The sequence below is a fragment of the Dermochelys coriacea genome, chromosome 6, assembly GCF_009764565.3.
Source record: "Dermochelys coriacea isolate rDerCor1 chromosome 6, rDerCor1.pri.v4, whole genome shotgun sequence".
NCBI lineage: Eukaryota > Metazoa > Chordata > Testudines > Dermochelyidae > Dermochelys > Dermochelys coriacea.
Window position 1 is genome coordinate 25,280,853 of NC_050073.1, and position 27,794 is coordinate 25,308,646.

At 43.1% G+C, this 27,794-nt stretch overlaps 1 protein-coding gene across 2 annotated transcripts in view; it reads right to left on the reverse strand.

The window, feature by feature from the left end:
* Nucleotides 1-27,794, reverse strand: part of NUCB2 (nucleobindin 2) — a 54,691-nt gene that overhangs the window by 10,128 nt on the left and 16,769 nt on the right. The window contains exons 3-12 of one of the 2 annotated variants that reach the window (XM_038406650.2): nt 26,501-26,608; nt 24,419-24,545; nt 14,687-14,790; nt 10,880-11,065; nt 10,029-10,119; nt 6,732-6,790; nt 5,303-5,395; nt 3,855-3,944; nt 3,127-3,297; nt 2,710-2,782 (exon numbers count right to left, since the gene is read on the reverse strand). In XM_038406650.2, coding sequence (XP_038262578.1) covers nt 2,710-2,782; nt 3,127-3,297; nt 3,855-3,944; nt 5,303-5,395; nt 6,732-6,790; nt 10,029-10,119; nt 10,880-11,065; nt 14,687-14,790; nt 24,419-24,545; nt 26,501-26,608 — 1,102 coding nt within the window. Of the gene's footprint in view, nt 1-2,701; nt 2,783-3,126; nt 3,298-3,854; nt 3,945-5,302; nt 5,396-6,731; nt 6,791-10,028; nt 10,120-10,879; nt 11,066-14,686; nt 14,791-24,418; nt 24,546-26,500; nt 26,609-27,794 lie in introns of those variants that run through there. The other variant, XM_038406651.2, reaches the window with a different exon arrangement.

Consider the following 27,794-nt stretch of genomic DNA (forward strand, 5'->3'; position numbering starts at 1 on the left):
GCATACACACAATCGCAAGGATGAGAGTATCCAAATTACATTATAAACACATTATGACAAGTAGAATTTCCTCTTGGATTACTAGCTATTTCCACGCACATTTGTTTCCTTCTGAAACATTCTGTCCATTAGGTTTGTCATCTTGATTCTTTGGAGATTACATTAATTTGCCCTTTCTGAAATGTGTCACGTTAACAAGGGTAAAATGAACCTTTGATACATAAACAGACATGTGTAGTCATTTTTTTTTTGAAAATGTGAACTCCTGATTGAGCTTTACTCCCTAGCATGTTCACAATCTGAACTCACCATCTCCTCACCTTCCCTTGAACAACAGTCACTTATCATAGTTAGTTGGAAACTTTAGGGCTGTAATCAGTTCTTCTCTTTTCTCTCTCGTTTCCTCTTGTTGGGAGACAAGGATATGACGGACAAAATGCACTGGCTACTTTGGTTTTCACCACATTAACTTGATGAACAAACTTTGGGGGGACACGCACTCCAGTAAGCATTTAAAATAATTGTAATTGATTTTTAAAGGAAATCTGTTATGCCAAAAATATTAGAAACTTGGTATAAATAGTTTGTACTTATCCTAGTAATGGTGACAGCATCAGTAAGACCTAGGGGTATCACTTGTCTAATTGCCAAAAACATCTTTAACTGGACCCTTCACTTTCACAAGAGTGCAGAGGTAGGGTTCTACGCTTTCTACAAGTTTGTGAGATTATGTAACCTGTTTAGCCCATATTTTGATCAGTTAAATTAACTCCAATGAAGTCAATGGAGTTATTCTGGATTTTCCCAGATGTTCAGAAACACCACCTTTTCTCTATCTCAACCCTACTTTTCATTTTTGTCCCTGCTCTTCTAGCTCCTCTCCTATTACATACAGTATTTCACAAGGGTGAATGAGAATTCCCTGTTTATGAAGCAAATGTTCCTAACTGTATGGATAATCAGGATAAGTGACTGAACAGAACTATACAGAGAATATTGTGTGTGGAAACACAGTGATTGAAGACAAGATGTCACCTATGTCTGTTTAACTTCTGTAGCCGGAAAAATAAGGGAGCAAATAATTAAGCAAACAATTTACAAACATCTAGTAGATAATAAGCTGATAAGTAACAGTCAGCATGGATTTGTCAAGAACAATGTGTGTCAAACCAACCTGACAGCCTCTTGGACGGGGTAACAAGCTTTGTGGATAGGGGGGGGAAGTGGTAGAAATCGTATACCTTGACTTTAGTAAAGCTTTTGATACTGTCTTGCAGGACCTTCTCATACACAAACTAGGGAAATGCAATCTAGATGGAGCTACTATAAAGGTAGTTGCAAAACTGGTTGGAAAACTGTTCCCAGAGAATAGTTATCTGTGGTTAACAGTCATGCTGGAAGGACATAACGAATGGGGTTCCGCAGGGATCAGTTCTGGGTCGGGTTCTGTTCGATATCTTCATCAATAATTTAGATAATGGCATAGAGAGTACACTTATAAAAAGTTTGCAAACGATACCAAGCTGGGAGGGCTTGCAAGTGCTTTGGAGACTCAGATGAAAATTCGAAATGGTCTGCAGTAAATAGGATGAAATTCAATAAGAACAAATGCAAAGTACTCCATTTACGAAGGAACAATCAGTTGCACACACATAAAATGGGAAATGACTGCCAAGGAAGGAGTACTGTGGAAAGGGATCTGGGGGTCATAGTGGATCATAAGCTAAATATAAATTAACAGTGTAACCCTGTTGCAAAAAAGTGATGATCATCTTGGATGTATTAGCACGGGTGTTGTAAGCAAAATACGAGAAGTAATACTTCCACTCTACTCTGCGCTGATTAGGCCTCAATTGGAGTATTATGTCCAGTTCTGGGCCACATTTCAGGAAAGATGTAGACAAAACTGGAGAAAGTCCAGAGAAGAACAACAAAAATGCTTTAAAGGTCTAGAAAACATGATCTATGAGGGAACATTGAAAAAAATGGTTCTTTTGTCTGGAAAAGAGAAAAGAGTCAGAAGGGATATAACAGTTTTCAAGTACATAAAAGGTTGTTACAAGGAGGAGGGGGAAAAATTATTGTTCTTAACCTCTGAGGATAAGACAAGAAACAATGGGCTTAAATTGCAGCAAGGGAGGTTTAGGTTAGACATTAGGAAAACATTCCTAACTGTCAGGGTGGTTAAGCACTGGAATAAATTGTCTAGGAAGGTTGTGGAATCTCCATCATTGGAGGTTTTTTAAGAGCAGGTTAGACTAACTCCTGTCAGGAATGGTCTAGATAATACTTAGTCCTGCCATGAGTGCAGGGGACTGGACTAGATGACCACTCAAGGTCCCTTCCAGTTCTCACTCAATGTTTTCACTCTGAAATGAGGAAAATCCTGTCTCTAGGACTATGTCATGCCTCAGAAACTCTGCAAAAGTGAACTCCTGGCTTTTCCAGGGAGGTTGTTATTTAATCTCATATTTACTGGGTTTAGTGATATTTTAATGATGTACTTAGACATCAAGATTACTTTAGAAAACTTCAACACTCTCCTCTTGGGGTAAAGAAAGCTCAGCAATTTTTCCTAAAATGGATCACTGCAGACAAGTTATACTTACAATTTCACCAGAGAGAAAGGAGCTTTTAAACCACTTTTGAAATGGGATCTTAGATATTAAAAATTTATGTCCATAATGTAATGTAATAGAAGTTACATACGTGGCTGAAATTTCAGTTCCCCAGCTGGTCCTGATAGAGAACTTCCTTGCTGTAGCTTCCTCTGTTCCATAACCTGAGGGGTAGGATGGGGGAAATAAAACAAGAGGGGTCTGAGAACTCGGCAGCATCAGCTTCCTTTCACCTTGCATAATTCAATGCTCTTGACAGTATGTGCACTCATTACATATGATCTTCACCAGTGGAAACATACAGAGTTCAGCTTCACTGTTTGGTGTAATCTGGAGTTATAGGTTGTATCCTGCTGCAGGAAAAATTAGTTTAACATTCATCTGCACCCCTCATGGCTCATACACTACCTAAAGGGACAATGACTCCAGAAGTAGCACCACTTTGCCTTTCTAAAATTCACAAAAGGCTCAGCAAACGGGAGGAATCCTCCTATTACAATGACAGCACCTGCTGAAGTTCCTGTTTCTGAGCCTGAAGCTGGTCATGCTGTCTCTGTAGCTCTTCCTTCTGTTGTTGAAGATTTTCTGCCTTCTTCTGGAGTTCATCTTCTTGCTGCAAAATATGCGTTTCAAATTCCTTCAGCTCCTCTTCAGTGAAGACCTGCTGTTGATCCAATGTCTGCAAGAAAATGTAGAGAACTAAGAATCTTCCCACAGGAATAATAAAAATACGACTTGTAAAAGGAAATTAGTAATCTTCACAATGCTATGGCTACTAGCTGGATTCTAAAATTCACCAATACAGAAAATTTTGGTTTGATACTTCCAAAAATATATGGTACTGTGAAGGAATTCATCACTTCTACTTATGAGGAGATGGTTTGAATCCTGCTCATAATTTGGGATGAGGTGGAAAAAATTACTTCTCCTGCTTTTAATTGAACTCTGTCCTCCATCCAATGAAATCCATAGCCAAAAATGTTTGTTTTCTGTTTCAAAGGCCTGTGCAAGCAACAGGCTTTCAGATAATCCATATGATGCCACAAGACCTATTCAAATTTATGTTCTTAAACACCTAGATTACATTTTATTTAGCTAATGCCTCTAACCATGGTACGTAGGCACATATCAAGGAGGAGGAAAAATGAAAAGTCAGAGACAAACATGCCACTTAGTTTCCTGATTAGACTGATGGTAACAGTATAGTCTGTTCCACCTGGAACATGCTATTATTACCTCCCAGCTATCTGGCTCCAAAAATTCTTTTTTCTCTGTAGCTTTCAGGAATTCATGTAAAGTTACTAACCGGTCCTTGTTGACGTCAATCTAGTTAAAGCAAAAACAAAATGCAACATATCTTTTACCAATACAAGAGACTTTGAGAGGGTTGTACCTACATTTATAAAGCAACTTAATCATGTGATTTTTCATGTTAAACCAGATCTACTTTCATTTTCAAGTGCAAAACAAACTTTTTTCATGGATTCTTCTGGGGGCGAGCAGGAAATGATCTTACACTTCAAGATTTCTAAACTTCCTTGGGAATATTCTCCACAATCCTAGTACTGAATTATAAATTAAATTACCAAGAGAACTGACACAAGCATGTACAATTTCCCTGAGAAAATATTTCACAATTCATTTTAGTGGTGCTAATTTATCAGGAACAAGTAGTGTCTACCAGGGCGGCCAATCCTCAGGCTGGCTGAAAACATGCCAACTGTCAATTGGTTTTGATTCTGCTTTCCTTTCCAAATGCTTGCTTTACTACGGTCTCTCTCACTGGAAGTCTCACTAAGACATTAACGCAGGATTAGGTTGAATACAGTCTTATGTTTCTGAGCTGTCCCAACTGCAAGCCAGGATTTCTAATACATCTATAACCTCAATATCTAGGATTTAGTTCTCCTGGCCTTTCAACTCCAAAAGATGCTCACACTAAAAGCTGACTGAAAACTTGCTGCCAATAATTGTGATCCATCCTAACCTTCCATTTTAGAAGGAGGGAATTAAATAGCAGGAAACCAGTTAAACTGTCCCAGAATCCCTCCTTCACGGCCTCCCTCTGACTAACAGAAGCACAACCTCAATGCACCCCTCAAGCTTTAGGGGGTATAGCTGGGTGTAGAAGTGCTGTTGCTGGAGGACACCAGCTCTGTAGAATATCATTCCCTCCCAACACCTCTGGGAAATATCTGCAAGAATGGATGTTGGCATACGTTGCTGCAGACCCCTTGTGAGGTGGGGGGAGGGCTGGATACAGGCAAGAAGGCACTGATAAAACTGCTCAGCTTGGAGCTGTTCTGACAGATGTATAACGCAGGCTAAGGGAACAACACAGAGGCCAGCCCTGTGCTACTCTATACCCCAGGATTCACAAGTAATATCTGTGGATCCTGGGACATCTGTAGAGATCTCCATGCCTACTCCACAGCATGATTATTCAGGAACTCAGTAAGTGGGAACATAGACTTTACCAAGCAATTTTATCCAGCCAGCATCTTTTCTGAGTGAGGACAAGATATTGCCTGGGATTGCAGCATTGTATGCTTTGAATTAATTGTATATAGTAAAAGGGGCAAAATTTCCCTCTGCTGTACCTGGGCAACCTCGCTGACTTCAGTAGGATTGCACGGGTACAACAGAGCAGGATTTAGCCAACTCTGTTAACCTTCAGACCACACCTCATTCATAACATGCTCTCTCATTCTTAGCCTTTCTTCTTCCATTTCCACCATGTCATCCTCTTCATTTTTGGGGTCATATACTTTCTCCAGCTGAAAATAAATGTAGTAACCATTAGCTGGAAGAAAGGACTGCTTATTCAGAATAGAGCACATTTGAGATAATGATGTAAAATGTTGCTTAAAAACAAAGCTTCACCAATTTGAACCAGCCCTGATACTGATATGCTTTTGCATTACATTTAGCTGAGGCACTTTTGACTGAACAGTAAATCTGAAGGGAAATGATTGCTCTAGGTAAAGAAATAATTTATTTTAGCATAATTTTAAGCAGAAAGTGAGCTTTTCAATGGTATGAAGCCTGTTTGTTAATTCAAGTGGACTACTGTAATGTCCTCCACACAGGATTACATTTTAAATTCACATAGAAATCAAGACTCTGATCCTGTGATTGCCTTAGTGCAGGCAAGGAGCCCAACTGACTTCAACGGAATCCCGTGTGGGCAGAGGTGTGACCATATGAGGTCAACTGGAGGACCTGGCTGTAAATCTGGTGCTGAACCAGTGTCCATTTGTTAAGTAGTGTCTCTTTTTGTATGTATTATTGTTCTGTACTCCTTGATCTGCACTGGCTACCTATAGTTTCGGAGTGGATTTTTCAAGTTATGGTTTTAACTTTGCCAACCACTTACGGTTTTGTAACACCCATCTAAAAGACTGCCTCTTGCCCCACTGGTATAGAAGAGGAGGCTACTGGCAAGGTGTTCTCTGTAAAGGCTGTGCACTTTAGAATTCACTCTCTGCTTTGATCCATAATAGCCTGAATTTGTTAACCCTGAGGGTATGTTGTCAAGTCCATCTCTTCTCACTGGCTCATGAGGAGTGGGAAGATTTGTGAGACTGGGTAGTAGCAGGGACAAAGATAGCAGTTTAAAAAGTGCTGAGACAAAACATGCTGGAAAACCAAGAGTGTATTTATTGTACCTGTGCTCAGCAAGATGGCTCTCATCACAGTCATGTCTATCACCAATGTATTTATCCTCACAACATACTGTGAGGTAGACTAGTACCAATACCCCCATTTTCATAGAAGAGGGACTAATTGATTTCAATGGACATTTGGTACCTAAATACCTTTGAGGACCTGGGCCTAAGTGACTTTATCCCAGGTCACACAAGTGAGTCCGTGGCAGACCAAGATATTGAACCCATGACGCCTGAATCCCAGCCTTCTGCCTTAATCACTAAACTATTGTTTCTATCCCTCACTGGTGTGCTGAAAAATTTTAGAGTGTCAAGCTCACTCAGACCTGGGGATGAATGTTCTTGTTCATAGTCTAAATCAAAATAAAATAAGTAAGTGTCCCTTTAGAAAGGGAGGGGAAGCATCAACAAATTGAATGCTCTGAAATGGTTGGGTTTTTTTTACCTCTTTAGTAAACAGGGCCTCTAATTCTTGCTCATCCAAGAAGCCATCATTATTGACATCTAGAAAAGTATAAGTTGAAAATATAAATTCAGTAAATACAGAAAATAATGAATACAGTAGTTCACAATGGGTCAGATAAGCAGATGTCAGCAGAGATTCTAGAGTGGATTAACCTCTGTACCTAATAAGATGCTGAGTACAGAGTATGACATGAAGATTATTCCACTTAACAGTAAATCAGGCTGTGGTTGGTCTGCGCTGGATTTCTGGCGACTTGGATATTTACTTATGATCATATATGGCTGCAAGGATTTCTCTAACTCTCAAATAAGACAGGTTTCAAGGTAGCAGCCGTGTTAGTCCGTATTCGCAAAAAGAAGTGAGCTGTAGCTCACGAAAGCTTATGCTCTAATAAATTTGTTAGTCTCTAAGGTGCCACGGGTACTCCTTTTCTTTTTCTCAAATAAGAAAATCTAAAAAAAAAAAAAAAAAAAGACATCTAAAGCTAAAAGAAACTGTTAACCAAACAGGTCATAATGGGGCTACCTTAGGCCCTTGGTCTTTTGGAGGGGGGATTTATTTTCATTTTGGGGGGCTTATTTTTAGCAAATTTTGAGTTTTATGTAGAAGTCCAAAAATGGTTTTTTTCCCCCCCCAGGGCTTTCTTCTATAAACTGTAATCTCTTTGCAATGTTCCCTAGTGTGCTTTAACATAGTACTGTTTCAAATAGCACTATGCTACAGTGCACTCGGGAACCTTTGGTGTGCACTGTCAAGATCTACACAGATTCCCATAGTCTACATTACTGCTCTGTGTAGACAAACCCTTAGCTACAAGTAACCATTTCTGGTGTTTTTCCCATGTCTATTGAATAAACACTAATTTCATTTTTGGGGCAGGAGGGGGGTGTGGTTTTATTGGTTAAAACCTAAAGTAAGAATACCCAGGCCACTCACACAGTAAGATATTGCTCAACATGAGAAAAGGTAGCTATATTTGGCCAAGATTTGTAAATATATCCCGGACCAACAGGAACCTGTGGAAAAGTTTGGCTAAATGTATGGAAGTTTCTCCAAGCAAATTACAGAATTCTGCTGACTGCTATATAAATACTCCATTCTTCAGGAAGGGACCCAGTTTAGCATGAGTTTGGCAAGGCATGCAAAAAGGAAATTTATTAACTATTTGGTAACTGTGGATCAGTAACGCATGCTACGTGACCATCCGTTCTTAATCTGAAGATTATGTGATACTTTAATGATTGAGAGACTGTCTAGTCTAATTCAAATAAGTGTTAGCTGCATCAGAGAACTTGTATATCAATTTTTAATGGCAAGAGCTGGCTATTTCTGTTCTGGTGAAACAGACACAAAAGAAGAAGCTATACAGTTCTACTTAGATTCCTAGGAGAAAAGTAATAAAATCTAATACTTTTTTTGAATGTGAAGTAGAGTGGCTAAATTGCATAGGACTTTAATATACTCATAAACCAAGATTAAACAAGGTCAAACAGACAGTTCAGAAATTATTTGCTTCAGTTGGAGCTGGCATTAGTTTCAGCTTATGCATTTTTTCCCTTTGGGTGAGTCAAAACCAAAATCAGACCTAGTTTCCTCCACTTGTTATTGTTCAGTCCTTCATCAAACCACCAACACAATACAAGGCACATCCAGCTGCACCAAGTAAGGGCCTGCCTACACAGTGGGGTAACGTGCTTTACAAAAGTGTTATTTCCAAAGCACACTAAAATGTTGTACACTCATTGAAAGATTTGAAACACTACTACATTAAAGCATAATAGAAAACCTTTAGCATACACCAGCAGGGTCTACACAGACCACTTAATGCGCTTTAGAAATCACCTGTCAGAGCACATTATCTCACTGTGCAGATGAGGCCTAAGTGCCTTTGCATACAGCTCAGCAGTGAAATAGTTAAGTAATGAGATTTAAGGACATGAACACCCTATTAAGATAAATGGGCAAAGTTTACACCTCTCTGTTATTGTTTCAAGTTCTGGCTGCAGAAACCAGAAATAGTAAAGGCAGCTTTATTTTTAGAGGTATCTGAACAAGCCCAATTCTCTGTATTTTTCCAGAGGCAGTAGAACAGGGGTGGGCAAACTATGGCCTGGGGGCTACATCCAGCCCTTCAGACGTTTTAATCCAACCCTCAAACTCCTGCTGGGGAGTGGGATCTGGGGCTTGCGCCGCTCTGGCGCTCCAGCCAGGGAGCAGGGTTGGGGGCTTGCCCTGCTCCACGCATGCCATGGCTCTGCATGGCTCCCAGAAACAGTGGCATGTCCCCCCTCTGGCTCCTACGTGCAGAGGCAGCCAAGGGGCTCCACACACTGCCCCCACCACAAGCGCCACCCTCACAGCTCCTATTGGCTGGGAATCATGGCCAATGGGAGCTGCAGGGGCAGCGCCTGTGGATAGGGCAGGGAGCAGAGCCACCTGGCAGCATCTCCGCTTAGGAGCCAGAGGCAGGACATGCCGCTGCTTCCAGGAGCTCCTTGAGAAAAGAGCCACCCCGGAGCCTGCACCCCTGACCCCCTTCCGCATCCTGATCCCCTACCCCAGCCCTGATCCCCCTCCTACCCTCCGAACCCCTCGGTCCCAGCCGAGAGCACCCTCCTGCACCCCCAGCCCCACCCCAGAGCCCGCATCCCCAGCCCGAGTCCTTACCCCCCCGCACCCCAATCGCCAATTTCATGAGCATTCATGGCCCGTAATACAATATCCATACCCAGATGTGGCCCTCGCGCCAAAAAGTTTGCCCACCCCTGCAGTAGAATGACTGACACTCCGTTTACTGAGCTAGAGTGAGATGGTGAAACTGCACGTTCATTCATACAGTCCTTCTGTGACTCATCCTGATGGCATAATTTGTGAGCAAAATGACAACTAAGGACATTCCCCCTAAAAAAAAGTTACCTGGCAACTGAAGAACCAGCTGTGTCTTTTAAACCTACTGCCACATACAATTATTGCACTCCTCTTGGAGATACATGAGCTCTTTTTGAAAATATAACATATATAATTCAGTTTTTACATTGCTCCACTTGAGAATGTAGCAATACAATAATGCATATACACAATGTGGTGTTAAGTGCTCTTGCATGAACAGTTGGAACTTGACAAAACTGCTGATTTACTCCTTTCTTTCCTTCTGGACTCATCGAAATAGCTTGTGTGACCAGATTCTTTCCCAACAGAAGACAACACCTTCCAAAACAAATAGATAATGCAAGAATAATTTGACTTGTACCTTTTAAACTAAATCTAATCTCTTACCATGCAACTTGAAAAATGTTTTAGGATTGAAGTCATTAGGATCCAGCCCATCCGACTCCTCCCACACCTCCTTCAGTTGGTCTTTGCTTCCCTGTAAATTAGTTACAAATAGAAATCACTCAAAGTAATGACATGTAATTTTATTGCACTAAACTGAAGTTAAAGTTTCTCAAAAAGGCTTTTCAAAAACCTTTATAATGGCCCTGTTTTATAGCCTGATCCAAAGCCCACAGAAATCAATGGCAGTCTTCTTCCATTGACTTCAATGGGTTCTGAGTCAGGCTCTACGTTGTCACAAGTCAGAGGGGTTGAGGGTGCCATGAAGCAGCATACTCAGACTCTGGGGAAACGGAACCCCTGGAATCGCTTTGCACAGCTCCTCATTTAGGAACTGTGTCTAAAGTGAATTTGTCTACTTTTCTTGCCCAGAGGGAAGATAGCTGTAATGTTGGGATTTGCAGTGTAAGCATGGGTGGGGCAGAATAATCCTGAATAATCTCTGGCATCTTTATGAGCAAGGATTTTGCCAGTATATCACATAACTGTACACCAAGCACAGCAAAGATAACAGGCATCTAGGGTAGGGTTTTCTAAAGCGCTCAGCACTGGTTTCCTCTTTCTTTCCATTGAACTCAGTGTTAAGACTCTCGCTGATTTCAATGAGAGCAGAGTTTGAGACTTTTGAAAATCCCACCCACAGAGTATCGGTCTTTATTCCCCATTTTAATGCTGATCATATGTGAACGAACAAGGGGCCTGTTATCCGGGCCTGTTTTGTTGTAAGCCGTAGCTCTTGGGTATGCAGAGCTTTCTCTAGCAGGATAAGAAATGTGTAAACACTGTATCCTTACAGGATGATTCACTTTGGGGTGATCTCCATGCTTTTTCTTCATCTCCTCATATTTGGATTCCTCTTCCCGTCTCTTCTCTTCATTCAGTGTTTTTAAATATTCTCTCCTTTCATGTTCCTTCAACATCTCGTATTTCTTAAATTCATCATGGCGTGTCTTGTCATAGTTTTCCAGGTCACTTGTAGCCTACAAGTAAGAAATGTTTATGCTGAAAAGAATGTATTGCTTCAGAATGTGAATGACTAGCCATATTGCTGTTGATTTGCCAAACACAAGGTAAACTAATTGGGGATCATCTTTCAACAGAGTTTTGTGTAACATCTGTCTCTTCCCCACTCCACCTGTTCAGCAAAACCAATCAGTTTCACAGAACTCAATGTTCTTGGAATCAACTGAGTTGCATTCCTCACCCATGCACTAGTGTAAGAGGAGGCAGTAAGGCACCCTTCTCTCCTGTGTAGGCTACCCACATTGTACATAGGGCCATTACTCTCCATCCTACACAGATGGGCAGGGACTGGAGAATGGACACAGTTTTGACTCCTTTCTCCCCACACATGTGCCAGCCAGTGCAGCTGAACTAGCACAATGAGGGAAATAAGATGCACCAGGTACAAGGCTAGCATAGTGCACCTCCTCCCAGGAGCTAAGAGATAGCAGGTACCAAACATCAGAGGATTTAACACCTGGGAGGGAGAGGAGTTATTTTAAGCTAAAGGCTAATGCTGGCACAAGAACAAAGGGATATAAACTGGCCCTCAGCAAGTATAGGCTTGAAATTAGCCAAAAGTCTCCATCATCAGTGGATTGTAGTGCTGGAACAGCCTTCCAAGAGGAGTAGAGAGGGGCCTAAAATCTACCATATATACTCTTTCGTAAGCCAGTTCGTTTATAAGCCGACCCCCTAAAATGGATAAGTAAAAATGGAAAATTTTTATGACCCATTCATAAGCCGATCCTATAATTCAGGGGTTGGCAAACTTTGGCTCCCGGGCCATCAGGATAAGCTGCTGGCAGGCCGAGACGGTTTGTTTACCTCAAGCGTCCGCAGGCACGGAGGTAAACCTAAGTAAACAAAGTGTCCCGGTGTGCCAGCTGCTTACCCTGATGGGCAGGGACAGCAACTGGTGGGGAAATTTGGGGGGGGGGGAAGAAGCTGGGGGTCAGGGAGTAACCCCTGTGACCACCCCCCACATGACCCCACCCCTAGCACGGGACCCCCCACACTCTCCCCATCCTATCCCTTCCCACCTTATCTGGGGAGGATGTCTCTGGCCTGGCCGGAGCTGCTCCAGCAGACTGGGCAGTGCGGCTGCAGCATGTTCCAGCAGGCTGGGCCAGGTGGCATGGGCACAGCGTGCTCCAGCAGGCTGGGCGGCGCGTCCACAGTCTGCTCTGGTGGGCGGGGCCGAGCAGCGCAGCTGCAGCCTGCCCGCCCCGGAGCTGCAGCTGCTTCGGAGGCTGGGGGGAGAGCAGCATGGCCAGAAGCGGATAGACTCTGGCCCCGCCTCTTCCCATCTGGCTCTGCTGCCTTTTCTTGCCCCCTCTGTTGGGGGGGAGGGGCTGTGTCCCACCTCTGCCCTTCTCGATACCTGTTCATAAGCCGACCCCCTTCTCTGATGCTTCCCTTTTTTACTAAAAAAATTCAGCTTATGAATGAGTATATACGGTAACTTGTTTCTAGACTGAGCTTAATACATTTATGGAGATGGTATGATGAGACTACCTACAATGGCAGATGGCCCATCCACAACTGCCATTAGCAAATAACTCCAACAGCGGAGATGGGCACTAGATGGGGAGGGCTCTGAGCTACTACAGAGAATTCTTTCTCAGGTGTCTGGCTGGTGGGTCTTGCCCACATGCTCAGGGTCTAACTGACTGCTGTATTTGGGGTTGGGAAAGAATCTCCCCACCGGTCAGATTGGCAGAGACATTGGAGGCCTTGGACCCTCTTCTAGAGCATGGGGGACAGTTCACTTGCTGATATGAATTATAGTAAATGGTGGATTCTCTGTAAACTGAAGTCTTTAAATCAAGATTTTAGGATTTCAGTAACTCAGCCAGAGGTTATGGGCCTATTGCAGGAGTGGGTGGGTTGGGTTCTAGGGCCTGTGATGTGCAGGAGGTGAGACTAGAAGATGATGATGGTCCCTTCTGGCCTTAAAGTCTATAAGACTCTCCGGTGTCCCTTACTCAGGGTTCATGGCAACTCTACAATTGAGCCCTTAATCTGTAATGACCGATTACTTTAAATACTGTGAGTGAAAATGGATAATATTGGAAAGTCTGTGTTAAGGCTCCTCTATATGGAGAATTATTCCCAAATAGCTATTTCCTGATTAACTTCATGTGTGGACATTTATTCTGGAATAAGAATGCTTTATTATGAATCAGCTTAATCCATTTAAAATAGTAAATGCTAGTGTTATCGCGCCTAGTGTTTGTTCCAGGATACAAATGTCTATGGTTTACCGTAGAGTTTAGTGAACAAACATGGAGTCACATGTCAGGGATGGTCCAAGTAATGCTTAGTCCTACCATGAGTGCCGGGAACTGCACTAGATGACCTTCCAAGGTCCCTTCCAGTCCTACAATTCTATGTTTGTGTATTGTCCAGATTAGCATTTACAATCATGTGAATTAATTAATCTGAATTAACTGATTGTCAATTAACTTGAGTTGAAACAGGATCACATGCTAGTCCAGACATATCCTTATGGGGGTTAGTTAATGCAGACTTGCTTAAGCTTGGAAGCAGTTTGCAGCTGGTTAGTTTTCAGTTTTTAATGTTAATGTATTTAATAGTATTAAAGGAAATTCAGCAGTCTCATGCCATCCCCTAAAGGATGTTCAGATTCACCTGATACTGCCTTTCCAATTATTTAGAATTCATCTCCAAAATGCCCCACATTTTAAAAAACAAATTATAGAGGAGATGGCCCCCTAAGGTATCCCTTAAATTGTGTCATTCCAGCTGGTAAATGAAAGCAAACAAAGGTGGAATGGCTTAAGAACAGAAAGAACTGCTAGTTAAGGACTTCCCTCTCTCCCTACCAACCAGAATTTTTCTGAAATGATGCTCCTAACTGGTAAGATTTTTGGAAAGTTTCTTAAGAGTAAATTAGGAGGGAGCATTTTAACTCACCAAATTCTCTGCGCAAGAAACACTCAACCAGCTTCTAATATCAGATGTACAGTGCAACGTGATATGTCAGCTGAGCAAGAACCATGCCTGTGATTGATATTTACTTACTGTACATTGGGTCTGGTAGAGATTAAGTGCCCATTAAACAACGTTTAGTATTGATATCTGAAATTCAATTGTGTTGTGGTATTGCAGCTTGCCATACACCAGAAATGTATGTCCAGAAATCTATATGGCCATTTTGAGAGGGGCAATTGTTACCTTATATTAAAGTCATTATGTGACAAAAAGTAATTTAGGTATAAAAATATACTTTGAAAATATTCTACGGCATAATACACATCTACCAAAACTGAATTGAATTTACATGCTCTTGACAAGTCATGTTTTGTTCCCAAAGCTCCTCACACTGGCAGAAGAATGAGAGTGCTACAAGATGCTACCTGAAAAATTAACAGGTTCTGTGGCAAACACATATCAATGGCACAGAAGCTTTCCAATACACAATGGAGCCCACTGAGTTCCTCTAAGATTAAGATCTGTGTGGTATTTACAGAAGATTGGTATAGATAAAGTAAAAGGATTTGCTTTCACTGCAGAGAAATACATAATCAATCATAGCAAGTGAACATCTACAATATTTTATATCTAACACTCACTGCTTTGATCAACATATCTAAATCTTTAGATTCAAACGTGTCAGGATTCTGGTGGTTGAGGTGTTCAAACTGTTTAAGGAGAGCTTGATGGTCTATGCCAGTGTCTGAAAGAACAAGGTAAAAATGTTTTTAAAACATTATTTTTGAACACAAAACATATCAAACAAGTTTGAAGGAGAGTGTTCTGGAAGTTAAAAGCTTTCAAAACACAAGCCTGTGATATATAAATATTTGAGGCTCCTTAAGGACTGGATAGATATTTGCAATTTGATGAAAGAATAGCAACATTTCTAGACTAGCATTGCTTAAGAAAGACTGGTGAGCTTCACTGAGCCTCTAGCAATTTGAATAGGCACTCCTCCTACCAAGATGGAGTATTACATTTTTACACTGTAATTTTAACATGCAGAAATGAAAGCAGATATCACAAGTACTTCAAGCTTCACAATCCAGAATAGACACTGCACTACTTCTCATTCAGGCAAATGACCATATAAATAAAGCAGCTGGTTCTGTAGTTGTGATGGGGTCAACTGAAGTGCCAAATTGCTGACCAGCATCATCCAGCTGAACTAGGTTCTTAGGGCTGATTCCTCACCTTACACCTTGAAAAAAATCACCTTTACCTGGCCAAAGCGGACGTGAAACAATTCCAAATCAGAATGGCTGCAATTTAGATTCCTTTTGTACTGACTACAAGGTGCAAGGCAGTCAGAAGTCAGGCCGTGTCCAAATAAGGTGCTGCAAACATTTCCCCCTCCCTTCTGTAGGGGCTGCTTCCAACAATATAAAACATGCAAGTATAGTAACAGCATCAAACACTTCTATGCTACCAGAGTTTTCCATATGCTACAGTGACTTTGGTCGATACATCCATATAACACTCTAGACCAATATTACATTGAACAGCATCTGTTCTATTAAGTTAGGCATGACAGTAATATCCAGTAATTCTTGAAGTCTATCAATTTTTTTTTATTGGGCAGCTTGTCAAGATGGCTGAACAAAAAAAAGAGTGGAAATGTTTGATCTGTATAGGAGATTGTAGGACAGTATCCTTCAACTTGTTATCCTTTAGTAAGCTAAAGATAGTCTTGTCAATCTGTGCTCTATTTTTTTATCATCACATACCAGCAAACAGTGGCCAGTGCATATTTCAACCACCATTCCTCCAATGTGAGATCACTTGTGCCTAAATACTTTCTCTGATGAATCACTGTTTTATAAAGCATTTTTTTTTTAAAAAGTGCAGTATTAGATTTTAACTTGCCACATTACTGCTAAACCAGACAAAAGGTTCTTATTTGATTGTTTGAAAATGGAACACTGTACAAATACATCCAGTGGCGATACATGCAGGGGTGAAAGTAAGTCGAGCGACTTACAGATATGCTGGGGCCAGTTCTGGACCCCCAGAAGAGGCCGGGCTGAGGGGGGTCAGAGCCAGCCCCAGCCCACCCTGTAAGGTAAGTGCCCCCCTCCTCCTGCCCCACCCCACAGGGGCAGCAGCAGCCCAGGGTTCCAGGGTTATTTTAAGGGTCCAGGGCTCCCCTGCTTCTACTGCCCTGGTCCTTTAATTAGCTGCCGGAGCCCTGGGGAAGCAGCGGGGCTCCAGCGGCTATTTAAAGGACCGGGGCAGCAGAGGCAGCTGGAGCCCCCGCTACCCCAGGGCTCTGGCAGCTAATTAAAGGGCCTGCGGCTCCCATGCTTCTACCGCCCCTTTAAATAGCTCCCAAAGCCCTAGAGTAGCGGTGGCGGGGCAGTAGAAGCAGGGGAGCCCTGGGCCCTTTAAATAGCAACCGGAGCCCAGAAGCTGCTATCCCAGGGCTCCAGCAGCAGGGCTCTGGAGGCAATTTAAAGGGCCTGGAGCTCCAGCCACTGCTGGGAGCCCCAGGCCCTTTAATTTGCCCCCTGGGGAAGCCGGGCTGCCCCAGTACGGTGCACCGGCTCTTGCCGGTACGCCGTACCAGGGCATACCAGCTTACTTTCACCTCTGGGGACATGTAAATTCCTTATTACTGTAGTATAAGCACCTCACAATCTTTATTGTATTTATCCTGTGAGGTAGAGAAGTACTATCATTCACATTTTACGGATGGGCAACCGAGGTATACAGGATACTTGCTCGAAGTATACAGATACCATATATGTAATGGTGATAGCACTGTGATAAACTGCAGGCCATATGATACATAAAGTTTAGCACATGGATTCTGTAGGGAATAGGAATTTAAATAACCTGAGTCCTTAAGAGGCCCTGACTTTTTCACGTTACAGAAACCACCAGAACCTTGACAAAGATGTATTGTATCTATGTAATTAGGTCTTGCATTTTGTATGTAATTAGTAAACATGATTATGCAGACTTCACTGGGCGGCACATATTCATATTACATATGTAATGTATATAGCAAAAAAACATAATGGTCTTTGACTGTTTCAGCTGTGTGCTAATTCATCTCTTCCAGGACCACTGCTAACAATCAAATGTCCAAGCAGCTTCGAACAAACAGACACTTTCTTTTTCAGGCATGCTGTTAGAGAAATATGTCCCAATTTCCACACACACCTGTTGAACTCTCCTCACACTAATCTGAAAATATTCTATCCTGCATGAGTGTTTTAAGGCTCAATATTTCAAGACCTTGTAGGGTTAGGCATGGGAGTAACATGCCCATCCCAAACTTATGCTGATTAAACCTTTATTAATCATGGATTTTCTTGGACTTTCTCTCTGGCAGTGCAAAGCAGCCAGAAAGCTGCCCTGATAGGGCATCTCAGGGAATCACCAGGTGGCGTAAAGTCAGCATAATCAATGGCAGAGGAAGAGTGGGGAATAGCTAAAGGGCAATATGCTCTACCACTCCCTAGCAGGCACAAAGGCCCAGATCCACAGAGGGATTTTGGCATTGTGAGGCTCAGTGTTGCCATGCTTAACTTTTAAGTGCTCATAAAGTCACAGACAATACTGTAATCCAGAAAGCCTGAGTCAGGCACCTAGGCTCCCTATACAGTGAATGTGAGAGGCATCTCAGAATATGATCCAAAAAAAGCCAGCAAGCTAGGAAGCTCCCCACCTAAACTAGCCAGTTGGAAATACCTTGGGGGGGGGGGGTGTACTAAGCCACTCCACTCTTGAAGATAGGCACCTACGTTGGGGCTACAGGGAGAAACCTAGTTCTCCCTGCAATCCGCAGCTGCAACCCCCTCTTCTGGAGTCAGGCAACTGAAGCACCTGCCCCACTCCACACAAAACTGACAGAAGAGGAGAAAGAGGTGATTGATGACAGTATAACTTTTAGCTCAGTGGTTAGAGCTCTCACCTGGGATGTGAGAGACCCAGCTTCAATTCCCCCCTTCATGGAGTGGTGAATCGAGGATTTGAAAAGGGGTCTTCCACACCTCTGAGGGCTCTAACTACTGACCTTTAGGATATTCTGATGTGGGCTCATTCAGTCTCCTGTTGAAGCTGTTCCACTGTGCATAAAAACTTGGTTGCTGGGCTAGAGAGAGAGAAAATGACTTTATAGCTTGGTGATTAGGATGACCATTTGGAAGGTGGGAGATCCAGAGTGCAGTACCCCTGCTCCAATCACTGTGCCTGAGGTGGGAACCAAACCTGTCTCCCACATCCCAGGTGAGACACTGGGCTAGAAGTTAACCTGGACAGTGTTATCACCATCACAACTACAATGCAACCCAATCTGGTAGGTGACCTCTGGGCACACCTACCCAATCTACCCCTGCAGAAAGATAAGTGGATGAATGCTTATCTTCCCCTAGTTCATGTATTGCAATGAGGCTTAGGTGGAAGATAGGTACCTGGTGCCTTGAGTGAGGCAGCTGTATGCATATCCAGAGGCAGAAATTAGGTGCCTCAGAAAACTTAAGCGTTGAGTGTGTTTAAGCCCCTACAGCGTTTGGCGGCAGCTAACGGGGACTTTTGTGGATCGTAATGGTGCCTAAAATTGGGATTTAGGCACTTAAGTCTGGGGGTTAAGGACTAGATTCACAACGGAATTTATGCTCCTAGAAAAATCACTGGGATTCACAAAGCCTGAGTTCAAGAACTAGGCTCCCTATACAATGAACAAAGAGCGATAAACTCCTCAGAATAGAATTCACAAAAGCCAGTCACTAGGTGGCGCCTCACCTAAACTAGCCCATGGGAGATGCCAAGCCAAAGAATGTGTGCTAAGCCCCACCCCTCGCTTGGAGATAGGCATCTCAGCCTGGGCTCCAGGGCAGTGCCTCCTTTTGCTTGAGATTCTCTGCTGCAACTCCTCTGGTAGAGCTACTCTCCATTCCCACTTACATTGCTCTAATTTGCCTTGCTCAGGGTTGTGAAAGACACCTGCCTGAGTGACATCAGTTACATCGACTTAAGAGCTGTCCACACCGGTGCTGTGTTGGCAGGAGATGCTCTCCCACCAACAGAGCTTCTGACTCTCATGGAGGTGGACTAATTATGCAGACAGGAAGAGCGCTATCCTGTCAGCAGAGCGCATCTTCACCAGACGTGCTACAGCGGTGCAGCTGCACCAATGGAGCGCGGTAGTATAGACTTGCCCTCATTGTTAAGTGCCTATGATGATTTGTGCAGGAGGCTGTGGGAGGAGGGAGCTTAGGTATCTGGATGCCTGGTGTGGTGCTGCCTGGCTGAACACCTGCAGCTCTTATTGACTTCAGTGGAATTTGTGTGTGTTCAGCACTGCTGAAAAATCAGGTCATCAAAGTTAGGCACACGGGTCAAATTTTTCAAACCTGGATACCTAAAGTTAAAGATGTAAATAAAAGAAATGCTGCATGCCTGTGGCTCCCACTGAAGTCAGTAGCATCCAAATTTGAAAAATCTGACCACTATAAACATTTTTACAGCCCTATTATGGAGATTTAGTTTGAGTGAGTACAAGCTACTAAATACAATAATGCTGAGGCAGCGAGGGTTCATGGGGCATTGCAAAGAAATTTTCGGCTACATAAAGTTACCATCTACTGTACCATCCACATTAGTTGTCCTTAATTAGATCACTGTGAGCTCCATCACAACTTCAGTGGAAAATCTGCCTGCATTAGAGTCAGAGATGAACTGTGGGTCTTGTGTACATATATGAAGAAACCCATTTATTCCTTTGGAGAGGCTATGTGGTGGGTTCTGCTCTCTGAACTGTAACTTTTCATTTAAAAAGAAAAGCACAAAAGACAGAAAAGTGATCTAAAGTCCTAGGCCAATTTTATTATTAATTTACTAATAGGACATAGCACCCAGAGGTCCCAATCAGGGATCAAGGCCCCACTGGAATAGCTGGGGTGGATTAGAGTTTTGTAGGTCCCCTAGGCTGGAGCAAGTTGGGGCCCCTCCCCACCCTTTCTGCCTGCAGTCTCCCCTCACTCCCCCAAGCGCTCCTGCCAGGGAGTGGGGTTGGGGCACGATGGTTACCCTGCTCTGCCCAGCCGGTGCTGCAATGGAGAGTGGAGTCTGGGCACTGGGGCTCCCCAGCAGGGGTGCTGGGTGGGCAGAGTGAGTTGGAGGCAAGCATTTTTCTGGGACCCTCCCCCTTGGCCATGGCCCCTGTCCTTGGGCCCTGTTGGCTAATCCACCACTGGGAATAAGCACTACACTAAAAAGCAGTAAAAATACAAAAAGAAAAGGAGTACTTGGGGCAACTTAAAGACTAACAAATTTATTTGAGCATAAGCTTTCGTGAGCTGTAGCTCACGAAAGCTTATGCTCAAATAAATTTGTTAGTCTCTAAGGTGCCCCAAGTACTCCTTTTCTTTTTGCGAATACAGACTAACACAGCTGCTACTCTGAAACCAGTAAAAATACAGTCCTTCCCCAAAGATCTTTGGTTTTTCTCCTGGCATTACCAAGCCCTGACTCTCTCAATCCACCCTCTATCCCCACACTAAGCTCATTGGCAGTGTTTCAGTGCCACAGTGGGGTGGCAGAATGGCAAGAATACAAGTTTAGGTTATGATTCGTTGCCCACTGAAGTCAATGGGAGTCTTTCCATTGACTTGATAAGGAATTGGATCAGGCCGCTACTACGCTGATAAATCTGCACATAAAATTACACATCCACTTTTTTAAAAAAACAAAACAAAAAACTAAGTGGAACATTTTGGAAGATATTCCTAGCACCACCATCAGAAACTCTATGCTTGTGAACACAATTATTTTCAGAAAGAAATCTCCAGTAAAAGGTTTGCATCAAGTCTCCCTGGTAATTTTTTTTAAAATGTATATTTTGCATGTTAGAATTAAATCGTGCATGGTTGGGCAAGGAGAGGAGGTAGTATCCCCTGCCAAGCAAAGTAACAGTAACTGTAGGCTGGCAACTTGTATACTTAGTTTGTAAATATAAAGGCCTACTAAGTATATTGCAATGTAGCATTAGCAATGCTATAATTATGGATGCAAAGACACTTTCATTCCAAGTCTCTGTTTCGGATGCTTAAACTGCATCAACAAAAACATTTTCCTTTAAGCTGAGTTTCTCATGTTTGTTACAAGCCTAAAATTAATTTTCTGGCGAGGAGAAGGTTGAAAAAGACAGCCACTTTTGAGCTATTCGACCAGTTAAAAAAACCTGTTCTGAGCACCTTTAAAAAAATTTAGGTTGCGCTAAATCCACAAAGACATAGAAGTCCAATGGCTAATTTTTAGGCACCCTGCACTCAATGGAATTCTCATCCCCAAGTCAGACACACAGGCTCCCTGGACAATGCCTGGGAAGAGTTAGGTTCCTAAAGATGATTCATATAAGCCAGCATGCTAAGCAGGGAGCTGCCTAAACTAGCTAGTAGGAAATGCCAAGGAGAAGGGTAAGACATAAGCTCCACCTCTCAAAGGTAGTGAGGCACCTAATTCTGGACAGGAGAGAGGCGCCTATCTGTGTTTGGGATTCACAGCCACACACCTGCTCCTGAAGTTAAGCCAGGTCTCGGTCTCTCTCGGAGTGCAACATTGGTTTCCTGCATCCCAGGAAATGTTTAAGTCACCAGGCTACAAAGTCTATATCTTTCTCTTTTCCGCTCTGTCCCAGTGAATATTTAATTGTTCATACAGAATGGAAGAGCTCCAATGGGAAAGACAGAGAGCCCTAATCCAAAAATATCAAATAGCCTTGCAGGGAGGGGAAAGACCCAAGTTCTCTCTCGGATCTTCCTAAAAACACCATCCTAGCCACTATGGATTTAGAAGCCCTCTACACCAACATTCCACACAAAGATGGGCTACAAGCCATCAGGAACAGTATCCCCGATACTGTCACAGCTAACCTGGTGGCTGAACTTTGTGACTTTGTCCTCACCCATAACTATTTCACATTTGGTGACAACATATACCTTCAAATCAGCGGCACTTTGATGGGTACCTGCATGGCCCCACAGTATGCCAACATTTTTATGGCTGACTTAGAACAACGCTTCCTCAGCTCTCGTCCCCTAATGCCCCTACTCTACTTGCGCTACATTGATGACATCATCATCTGGACCCATGGAAAAGAAGCTCTTGAGGAATTCCACCAGGATTTCAACAATTTCCATCCCACCATCAACCTCAGCCTGGACCAGTCCACTCAAGAGATCCACTTCCTGGACACTACAGTGCTAATAAGCGATGGTCACATAAACACCACCCTATATCGGAAACCTACTGACCGCTATTCCTACCTACATGCCTCTAGCTTTCATCCAGATCATACCACTCGATCCATTGTCTACAGCCAAGCGCTACGATATAACTGCATTTGCTCCAACCCCTCAGACAGAGACCAACACCTACAAGATCTCTATCATGCATTCTTACAACTACAATACCCACCTGCTGAAGTGAAGAAACAGATTGACAGAGCCAGAAGAGTACCCAGAAGTCACCTAATACAGGACAGGCCCAACAAAGAAAATAACAGAACGCCACTAGCCATCACCTTCAGCCCCCAACTAAAATCTCTCCAACGCATCATCAAGGATCTACAACCTATCCTGAAGGACAACCCATCACTCTCACAGATCTTGGGAGACAGGTCAGTCCTTGCTTACAGACAGCCCCCCAACCTGAAGCAAATACTCACCAGCAACCACACATCACACAACAGAACCACTAACCCAGGAACCTATCCTTGCAACAAAGCCCGTTGCCAACTCTGTCCACATATCTATTCAGGGGACACCATCATAGGGCCTAATCACATCAGCCACACTATCAGAGGCTCGTTCACCTGCGCATCTACCAATGTGATATATGCCATCATGTGCCAGCAATGCCCCTCTGCCATGTATATTGGTCAAACTGGACAGTCTCTACGTAAAAGAATAAATGGACACAAATCAGACATCAAGAATTATAACATTCAAAAACCAGTCTGAGAACACTTCAATCTCTCCGGTCACTCGATCACAGACCTAAGAGTGGCTATACTTCAACAAAAAAAGCTTCAAAAACAGACTCCAACGAGAGACTGCTGAATTGGAATTAATTTGCAAACTGGATACAATTAACTTAGGCTTGAATAGAGACTGGGAATGGATGAGTCATTACACAAAGTAAAACTATTTCCCCATGGTATTTCTCCCTCCCACCCCACCCCCCACTGTTCCTCTGATATTCTTGTTAACTGCTGGAATTAGCCTACCTTGCTTGTCACCATGAAAGGTTTTCCTCCTTTCCCCCCCTGCTGCTGGTGATGGCTTATTTTAAGTGATCACTCTCTTTACAGTGTGATTGATAAACCCATTGTTTCATGTTCTCTGTGTGTGTGTGTGTGTGTGTGTGTGTGTGTGTGTGCGTGCGCGCGCGCGTATATATATAAATCTCTCCTCTGTTTTTTCCACCAAATGCATCCGATGAAGTGAGCTGTAGCTCACGAAAGCTTATGCTCTAATAAATTTGTTAATCTCTAAGGTGCCACAAGTACTTCTTTTCTTTTTGCGAATACAGACTAACACAGCCGCTACTCTGAAACCTGCTCCAAATTAGGCATAGTCGGGAGTTGAAAACAGGTCTCCCACAGCCCCTATGAGTGCCCTAATTCCACACACAAATTCCTGATCTGGTCACCCACACTGTCTTTTGTGCAGGTTAAGCATACTCTGAGCTCGCCTTATTGGATCAGGCGAGAGAGGCAGTGGAACACCCTAGTTTGAGAATCCTAGTGGGGCTTAGGCATGCGATAGGAAGCCAAGCAGCAGCAGAAGTTTAGTTCATGCCCACCAGTGGAAACGTTGGCCCCATGGGAATTTAGGTGCTTACAGGGTTAGTTGGAAGCTGAGCAGCTTTTGAAGGATCTCAGTGGTGCTTAAATGTTGAGCTTAGGCACCTAAGTGACTAGCTTATGTTATTTTGTGCTTTGGGAAAATCCCTAAACAGTTTAATTAAATTCAACCCAACTGTATTGCTAGAACACAGTGAGGGATGTGGAAAGTGAGACATTGGGGGAAACCGTTGTCTGAGAAATAGTTATATAAGCATCTAAAAGTCCCCTTGTCAGCATCAGTTTTTCTTACTTGTAAGACATAAGATTGCTTCTTCTTCTCCCGACTTCCTATAAGGACACAGTCTTCCCCATATAAGGTGTATGAAATAGGGGACCCTTTTACCATTCCAACTTAGTTTAATCGTTATTGCTGATAGGAGCCAGTGAGGAGAACAAAACTGGTGTATTCCGGGCACCTATCTGATAAAGACCAATCTGTTAATTCTGTCTGAATTCTGCTTCATATTCTTACCTTGAAAGGAATCCATTTTAGCTTTAATTAGCATCCTTAACCTTGCCACTTCTTGTCTTTTCAGTTCATCCAGCCTTGTTCTCACATGATGGCTTACTAAGTCTAGCTCTTTGCTTAGCTTTCCACTCTGTTAAAATAAATAAGTGATCTATAAAGACAATCGTGTTGTAGTTTTCAGATGGCAACCACATGTGGGCTGTAAGACTCTCTACTCATGGTAGTAATTGCCAATTCTGAAGACCTTATAAACATCATAAGTATCTCAAACATTGGTTGAAGAGAATATTAACTTTGTAAATTTATTAAAATAGAAATCGGGTTAGGACACTCACTGAAACACTTTTTCTAAGCTGCCTTTTTATTTAAAAAAAAAAGCTGATGCGCCTAATACCATAATTAAACTAGGACCCTGAAGCACAGCTGCATATCTGTATTTAAAGATCTCTTCGGAAGTGACCTTTCTGTAAATCAGCTATTTTCATCATGTGGTCCACAGAGAACTGCAGACCAACATGGTCATGTGGGCGCCACCCTCTTGCTGAAGGAGGAATCAGCACAGTAGCAGCCACCTGAGCATGCTGTATGAATGTTCAGTAGCACCTGAAGACTGTTACCAGCCCGCAGGGACTGTGCCAGGAATGGAGTGGAGCCAAGAGCTGCCAGACTCTAGCACAGCGGTGGGCAAACTTTTTGGCCTGAGGACCACATCAGGGAATAGAAATTGTATAGTGGGCCATGAATGCTCACAAAATTGGGGTTGGAGTGTGGGAGGAGGTGAGGGCTCTGGTTGGGGGTGCGGGCTCTGGGGTGGGGCTGGGGATGAGGAGTTTGGAGTGTAGGAGGGTGTTCTGGGCTGGACTGAGGGGTTTGGAGGGGGATCAGGGGTGCAGGTTCCAGCTGGGGGTACAGGCTCTGGGGTGGGGCTAGGGATGAGAGGTTTGGGGTGCAGGAGGGTGTTCCGGGGTGGGAATGAGGGGTTTGGAGAGCAGGAGGGGGATCAGGGCTGGGGCAGGGCGTTGAGGTGTGGGGAGAAGCTCAGGGGTGCAGGTTCTGAGCAGCGCTTGCCTCAAGCGGCTCCCGGAAGCAGTGGCATGTCACTTTTCCTGCTCCTACACATGGAGCAGCCCCCGACCCTTGGAGCAGGGGCCATGCCGTGGCTTCTGGGAGCTCCCGGTGCCCCGGCTGGAGTTCACGAGCCTTTTGCCCACCCCTTCTCTAGCAGCAGCAGAGTTTTACACCAAAAGGTAATGCAAGCTTAGTGCTCTCTTCTCACCATAAGAGAATGTGGAGCAGCCAGCTGGACCTGGGGACTGGAGAAGGGCAGAGGAGAAATAAACATAACCTAGGGTGGCAACAGTGGGAGAGAAGAGAACACCAAGATGGTGCTTGGAGTGGTACCTGAAGTAGGAGTGGTGGGAAGAGAAGAAAACCACAGCTCAGTCTTTTTTATTCTTCCCAAACTCTACCACCTTAAGCACAAAACTTGAAGACTGTGTGTTGTCCTGAACTCCCAGTGGCTTCAGGGTCAGGCTTTTTTATGTTTCTCTACTTCCCCCACCCTTTTCCATGTCATTAAATTCACATGTGGCACATTGCTTCCATCTGGGAGGGAAGAGAAGCCTCTCTGCCATTGGCTCAGCAGTGCTCTGAATCACTTAGCAGGCAACAAAGTGAGAGCTGTGCTAAGATCCATTAATGAATGTTATGCTGTTCATTCTGAATTTTAAAGAGGCCTTGCTTTCCATTTTGCAGGAGAACGCTAATAAATGTTTCCCAAAAGTAAGATATCTGCATCTGGTTGTTTTATTAGTAGTTAGGTAGCAAATTAAAACCTCTTGGGAGACTGATATGGTACAGTTTCTTTAAAAAACAGTATCTGTCCTGTAGCTGCAGAGATAAAGATCTCTTTAAAGAGTCTAATTTAAATTGTGTAAGCTAATGAAAAAGTGAAGTAATGTAAAAAGCAATACTAAATAAAAATTAAGAAGAATGGAAATATGAATACGCTAACACCTCAAATTATCATTGATTTGTAGCTGTCTAAACTAGTCTTGATTAAATTCTATTGATCTTTGCACATACCTTTATTTCCTCTATATCAGCAGTCTGAAGTTTCTCTCTGAAATGTTTATCTGTTTCTAGGACATCTATCACTTGCTTGAGATATTCATCATAATAAAGCCCAGTATCCTTTAGGAAAAGAAGTTTGAGATTAGAAAAAAAAATATGCCCCCAAATGTTTCATTTTCATATAAATGCAAAGATTTCATCTAAATCACTCACAATCCAAAACATCAGTAGTATTGAGCATAATGCACTGACTCAGTGTATCAGCAATAAGATAGGAACTTTGCTTTGGTTGGTTTGCACAATTATCACACACAAGCTAGTTTCCTCTGTTTCCTTTTTGTTCTAGAAGTTGACAAAGGAGTAAAGGCAGAGATATTTAAGAACTTACATCATGCACATTTGGGGCCTATCATGGAGATACAGTTTAAAAAAAACAAAACAAAAAAACCTTTAATTTACTTGGTAGACCAATTAGACCACAACAATTCAGAATGGCATAAACCCACTATTTTCCCCTACAGAAGATTATCTCCTTGTGTTTCCACTTGCCGAGTTTACTAGGAATTCTTTTTTTTAGGGAGCATAATGTGCCACTTCAATCCCATCCTGATAGAAGCAGCGGCCACATGTTTGGCCCCCATAACCTGATATACACCTCCAAGAACTATGCAAATCTTAGGGGAATTTACAGGAAGTACAGGACAATAGTGAAGCTTCACATCAAACCAGCAAAAGTCCGTATGGCATCAGGCTATATTAGTGTCCATTGTGTTTTCCCCTGTGAGTTTGGGGCAAAGGGAACAATCCAGAGGAGCCTAGCCAGCTAGAATTGAACTGTGGGGGTAAGAACTAACCCTCTCCAAGATTTCATGTTTAGTAGCAGGATTTCACTTGCAAAACAGCAATATTATCGTTTAATAACTAAAAGCTTTTACACGCACTTTGTTTCATGGCAACTCCATTTTCCACTTTGGCAAACACATTATCTCAGCTGTCATTATTTGACATGGTTACCCACTGCATTCACAAACTCACTGCATTTTGTTACTAGGAAAATTGTTTGCGAAAATCTTTCTGTATTTCCCTGATTTAACCCTGTTCCATTCTCTGTTGAGACCCAAGTTGGGACCAGCACTCTTCCTGCCAACGATGACTGGATGGAACTTCCTTTTAACCTATTAATGCCACTCAATCAGTTGAGAGGAGGTGTATGATAGGCATTTTCTCCCACCAGGAGCTTTGTGTATTGTCTCTGTTACCTCCCCAGTCCAACCACATCAGGGAGCAAGAGACGAGGAGCAGGTAT